This window comes from Mus caroli, chromosome 6 (genome assembly GCF_900094665.2).
Source record: "Mus caroli chromosome 6, CAROLI_EIJ_v1.1, whole genome shotgun sequence".
NCBI classification, from domain to species: Eukaryota; Metazoa; Chordata; class Mammalia; order Rodentia; family Muridae; genus Mus; species Mus caroli.
Window position 1 is genome coordinate 43,862 of NC_034575.1, and position 6,732 is coordinate 50,593.

General features: G+C 39.7%; 1 protein-coding gene across 2 annotated transcripts in view; it reads right to left on the reverse strand.

Moving 5' to 3' along the window:
* Hepacam2 (HEPACAM family member 2) overlaps window positions 1–6,732 on the reverse strand; it is a 30,142-nt gene that overhangs the window by 15,909 nt on the left and 7,501 nt on the right. For both annotated transcript variants that reach the window (XM_021165792.2, XM_021165791.2), the window contains exon 3: window positions 5,422–5,706. In XM_021165792.2, the coding sequence (XP_021021451.1) occupies window positions 5,422–5,706 (285 nt within the window). The remainder of the gene's footprint in view (window positions 1–5,421; window positions 5,707–6,732) is intronic.

The window sequence follows — 6,732 nt, forward strand, 5'->3', positions numbered from 1 at the left end:
CAGAAGCTGGAAAGAACCCAGATGCCCCTCAACAGAGGAATGGATACAAAAAATGTGGTACATTTACACAATGGAGTACTACTCAGCTATTAAAAAGGATTGAAGTGCTTTCTTTGTAAGAACATGGGGAAATGTGAAGTATCACCACAGCTTTATATTACTGTTTACATGAGTGAACCTAAGATCAGAAAGAAAGCCTAGAAGCTGAATGAGTCAGTCCTTGGTGTCCTGAGCAATTGAGTCCAGACCTCACTCAAGATAAGCAAATCTGTAGATGTGCAAGTCCCCTACAGAAATGGTGCAGTATTTGTATATTATGGACATATGTCCCCCTGTAAATTTTAAACAGTCATTGGATTACTTATGATACCAAATGCAATGTATTTTTATGCTTCATTCCCTGGAGATGATGATATTAAAAACATGTATGTTTAGTACATGTACAAGTTTTAAAATATTTTCCATTTGATTTTGGCTGGATCTGTTGATGTAAAATGCATACATGCGGAGTGCTGGCTGTTCCTTTAAACTTAAAGCAATCAGGAGCTGGAGGTAGATGGTGATAATGGGGAAGCCTAGATGCCCGTTCTGTGAGTGACCTAGGGCTTGTGACACTGCAATCTCATTTCAGGCTATGATGCAGTCTCAGGAGAAGCCACTGTGACAAGGGGCTACAGATAGTGAAGCTTGGCCTGTTTTTCTGAGCTCTGATGAGCAGTGAGCAGTGTCTCAGGATCGAAAAGTTGCTCTTACTGGCTCAGAAAAAAAAATCAGCATTAAAATGTACTTATACACAATACTGTTCTAGGCATTGTGGCAAAATTGGGATGTTGGGGGAGGGGAAAATGGCTCTCAAGACTTGTTCTGCTCTGTACTGTAGAAGGGCCTTCTTTCTTCAGGTTGCAGGTACTGAAGAGATAGCAGGCAGCAAGCCAAGAGGCACTGACTGCTTCACATACAAGGAAAGGAATGAAAAAAACAATGCGTGTCTTGGAAGCACAGAATATCTAAAACTCTAGAGGCATTTCAGAGTAGGGCAGCAGGGATTTGAAAGAGAACAGAAAAGTGATCATAAAATTAAGGACTTTAAGTCTAGATCCCCATCTTTCCTCCAACTGGTCTCCAGCATTACAAAGCACACCTATAGAAACAAGTTGCTGTATAATGGATCTCACATGTGAATGACTGTGGTGCTTTTCAGAGTGTGCTGACCTTCTCACAGCTCCCCTTTGGATCTTACAACATATTTGATTATTCCCATAGGCAGAATTTCTCTCATCTTGGAGAGTGGGTTGACCCTACATAAGAAGTTCTAATTTAGAGCTTCGTGAGTGAGGTCAATGATTTAATAATATAACCAGTTTTAAATAAAACATATGTTGAAAGAAGAGTCTCTGACTGTGCATCCTTCTCTCCTCACAGGTTTGTTGGCTTTGCTTCTTACTTGTTTGTTGGCCTTCATGGCTGGCATCATCTTTGCTCTCTGTCTTAGATATGCCATTTCTGGCTCCCCAGAGTCACTCTCACATTGCTCTAGGCAGCCTCCCTGTCAAGCATTTCTTTCAGATCCTGGACACTAACACTTTGAGGCAGCTGAGTTCATTATTTCTGGTAAGATTTAATAAAATTTATATTCTATCAGATTATTAAAAAAAATGGCATGTTGGTTGCAAAAAAATTCACAAACTAGAGAAGCCCAGAATAGAAAAGTTATCTGTAATTTTCTTAGAGACCCAACATCTGTATAATTATGTCTTTCTCTAATTGCATCTCCCTGTTTTCCAGTCTTCTTTTCTACCTCCTTTTATCCTAATTCTTTGGTTCTTCCCTCAGCCCCTCTCTCTATGTCCATGTCCGTGTCTCTCTCTGTGTCTCTGTTTTCCTCTTGCACACATAAGCACACACAGGCACACAACTTCATCTTACACATACTTTTTTCCCCTGACCGGGCTCTGATGTTATTTTCTCTACCCTGGTCAGTGAGTGCTTCAACACTTCAGACTTAACATTCTTCTATTTTAAGGTCAAGTATAGCGCATAATTCAAGTGAATGGGCAGCTCTGCAGGAGACATTCAGAGTGGCTCAACTAGAGTCACCTCTGGTACAGATAAAAGCAGATGGATAATCCCATTTGGCTTTGGAGCACGGTTCACTGTCTAGCCTTTGGCAGAACCCTCTCGATGAAAATGAACTCTGCCCTCAGGGATGGCTGTTTACTAAATGACTTGTAAAATCACATATCATCTGTTCTCTTTAACAATTTATGACTGGGTGGGAACGTACCTAAGTTTCCATCAGATGCTGCTCGCCACCCTGCGAGGGAGCAGATGGGAAGTATTTACTGTAAATGACCTGTTTTGCCCTTTTGTTTCTATCACTTAGAGAACTCCCTGCAGCAGAGTCATGTCTTTCACACAAGATTGAGTGGTTATTGGGTTTTATTTACAGTTGGAGCCAGCAGGAATTTACATTTTGTAAACCATACGTAGCATTTGCTGAATTTTTAACTTGGCGTTGTATTCTCCCATGTCTTTGATTATGATTTCGTAACCCAGTGAATATATAATTGGACTGTTTTGTCTGTTTCTTGGTTTGTTTTAGAGATAGAGTTGCATCCTATATCCCAGACTGGCCTGCTACTTCATGTCATATCCAGAATGAATATATAATTGATCTTGATAGATTTTTGTTATAACAATGAAAGATAATTTGCATGAAGAATATGTCATATGAACAATGAAAACAGAATAGATTATTCATGGTGGAATTTTAAATCATTGATGTGTATATACAGGGGACAATGTTAGAATATGACAGCTTGTTGATTTTGCCTGACCACAGGGCCATGGAGCTGTATCATCTGAAGCATGGTATGAACAAAATAATCTCTTCCGTTTTAGTCATGTTAAACTGGGTTCCTAACTGTGCCAAGTATTGCACTATAAAACTAAAGATGTTTAAGAAATGTGGGGCTCCTAGGAAAGTTTGTTGTACTGGTACTTATGAGTGGAGAAGAGTTGAGGAAGACTTAGCTCAGTGAGGACCAGAGGCAGACATGCAAAAGATGCTGTCTTTGCACAGAAGAGGTGGGAACAGGGCAGGTCTGATGGATCTTTCAGTAGGAGATAATGTTGGAAAAAAGAGGAGTAATTACAAAGAAATGGAGCACTAGGAATTAACTTCAGACAAGGGAAATATTCCCATTGCACATGGAAAAAGACTACTGTAATCACCTGGGTGCCACATCAACAAAAGACCTTTATGCATGCTAATTAAACCTTGTTAGCCAAAACCAAGAAAATGAAGCAAAACAGAAACAAGTAACAAAACAGGGCTAAAGTAGTGATTGCAAGATAAACTACTAATGAGTCCAGGTTGTGTTTCCAGGTCGAATAGTAGATAATTGCCATGCCAAAGAAGTCCTGGTAGCATGGCCTTCTTTTGACTCAGTGTGCCTGTTCGTATTTTCTTTTCACTGTGTTTATATAACTCACATACTTAGGCTTGTGCTACTTGTATTTAAGTGTTAATTCATGCCATAATAACTTGTTTAGTAACACACACACACACACACACACACACACACACACACACACACGTAAATGAGCTGCACCATTTCTGAATGGTGCAGTCAACAGCAGTCTTACAGCACAGCCAGCCTTTGTACTTTCTCTGTCAGTCTGTTACCTTTTCTTCAAAGGCAGACAGAACATTCTCATTCTCACAATGGCTTTTTAAAAGCTTGTTTAAAAACATAGCTATAAATTCAGCTATAAAAGTAATTTGCCACGATTAAAATTAAATACAAATCAATACCATGCCTGCATCTCAGTACACAGGAGACTGACCAAGAAGGTTGCCCTAATCTTGAGCCTGGATTTCATATGAAGTACCAGGCCAGCCTGAGATATAGAATGAGGCTCTGTCTCTAAAACAAACCAACGAGCAATCAAACAAAGCAACCCTAATGTAAACAGCATTCTACTTCAGTTCCTGAAAAATACTTTCACTTCCTCTTCGTGTCTAGACTCTCGCTGTGTTCTGTGCTTGAGATGGTTTTCCAGGCCTTTCCACTTGCTCAGCCATACCCATGCAATCAAACATTATATTACGAAAAGAGTGTTTTCTTTAGTAAGAAGCAACATTACCAGTCTTTGGATTCACATGGGATGATATCATTATAATGAAATACTGGCAAAGCACTCTCCAGCACTGACTATGGGCCAGTCAGGTGTACCATCATTTTACACACAGTGACAGTTCAGTCACCACAGTGACTCCATGAAGTAGGTTTCCAGGATCATCATGAAGACAGTGATGTACAAGAGAGACAAACTTGCTAACACAGGATTTGAACCCGGTCTAAGACTCCACAGTTCTTAGTCCTCTCTGCTATGCTTCGTGCTACAAATCTCTATGATAGCCATGACATTTTACTCCATATGCTTTGATTTGCATATCCTTTCTCTCCTAAGAAAACAGGGGTCTGTGACAGTCACTGCTGGTATGCACTATTAAAGGACAGGGAAGTTTCTGAACCCCAAGTTGTCCAGGATAGCCCTACAGCAGTCACCCAGTCTCCAAACATCACTGTTCTAAGATGCTCACAAACTCCAGGTTACATTAAACTTTGTATACAATATTAAGCACATTAGAAGGTAGATGAAATGATTCAATGGGCAAGCTGCTTTCTCTCAAGCCTGACAATTTTGTTTTCACCCTCCAGAACTTACATGGTGGTAACAGAGAACTGACTCTTCAAAGGTGTCCTCTATCTGTCAAAGGCATGCTGTGGCATATGCATACCTTAAACACACACACACACGCGCGCGCACACGCACACGCACACGCACATCAAGTACATGTACACTCTAGGGGGGGGAGAGAGAGAGAGAGAGAGAGAGAGAGAGAGAGAGAGAGAGAGAGAGAGAGAGAGAGAGAGTTAGACACATTACAGGTACCATTATGGCTCTGTTGTAAGCAGAAAATATGAAAATAAGGAAAAGTGTGGGGCTTGCTTGGAGATTGATTCAATCATGACACCAACTGAAGAGTGTGATGAATTTTATTCATCTATGAGATTCGATGTCAACAATGAAAGCGACGGAAGAGAATGAGAATCCAGAAGTAACTATTGATCTGTAAGGAGATGCCTAAGACTGCTCCTGGTGGGATGCTTCCTGACCCAACCATAAAATTATTTTCGTTGCTACTTCATAACTATAATTTTGCTTATGAATCATAATGTAAATACTTGTGTTTTCCAATGTTGTTAGGTGACTCTTGTGTAAGAGTTGGGTCGCAACCCACAGGTTGAGAACTAGTGGCCTAGGTAATATGACTATAGCAAATCCTATGGCTATGCCCATGAGAACTTTCCATAAACACAGACATAGCGAAAATGAAAAAAAGTTACTTACAATATATGGTGGGCATAATGATATCACTTTCCATCTCACTGACGGGGTTTGACACGAGGCAGGTGTAGTTTCCAATGTCTTCTTTGGTCACTGGAACAATCCAAAGGGTGTTGTTTTGGGGAGAAAAGGAGTGGCTGGAGTTGATGGAAATGGGCTTCCCACTTTTTCGCCACTGGTAAACCAGCCTGGTACCTCCTTCTACCTGGCAGGTCAAGGTAATGTTGCCCACATACTCCACAGCCCCAGAAGCAGGATGGAACTGAACCATTGGCTTCATGACAGGATCTGCAATATCAAGAGACATAGGTTTTTTTTTTTCCATCTATAGAGCTGTATTAAAACTCTGAGGAGATTTTCCCATATTGAGTTCTGAGGAAATAACTCCAACATTTTAATATTTTGTAAATGTAAATGGTTTGGGTAGCAGTTAAAGAGGCTATAAAAAGGTCACAGAAATTTTAAAATGGTAAAATATGAAATATATTTATGCATTAGAGCTAACCAAATTCTAGAACTTATTCTTCAAGTATTGCCAATTAATCTACTTAATTTTTATATAATGTAGTTAGTGGTTGAAATCCCAGAGCCCCACTTTTCTATTCATTGTACTTTCTCTAATATCAAATCTCTCCCCATTTCTCACTTCCATCTCTTCTCCTCTCTCTGAACCCAAGAGCTCATGCATGGTAGGTACATGCTTGCCTGCCATGAAGCTACACTCAGGCAAAATGAATACAGAAATTTCCCTTTCTTGACTTGTAACATATACCAAAATCAGCTTTCAATAAGAGATTTGACAAATTTAAATTCTCATCTACCATCCGAAAATTAAATTATATAGCTCATGGATGGTATACTTTTGAAAATTGTGTAGCGACATTTTTGGAGAGTGGCATGTATACAATTTCTTTGACAAACCAAAGTCTACATTTCAATTAACACTTGAGTTTATTTGACAGCAAGATGTGATATATTAGGATTTTATAAATTTGAAATATAAAGAACAAATCCAATACAAATTCCCTTTAGAAAGTTAAGAGATCAGAAATTAGCTTTATTTTATTAATGTGGCATGCAATAGGCAAATGGATAAATATAAAAGAACACAAATGTTTCTTCACTGGCTTTTAGCTTTGAGTACATGGATAAGACTTGTCATTACAGCTGGACAGGGGTGGCACATGCTGACACTTTCATCCCAGCCCAGGTGGATCCCTGTGAGTTTGAGATTAGCCTGGTCTACAAAGCTAATTCTAGGACAGCCAGGGCTACACACACACACACACACACACACACACACACACACACACA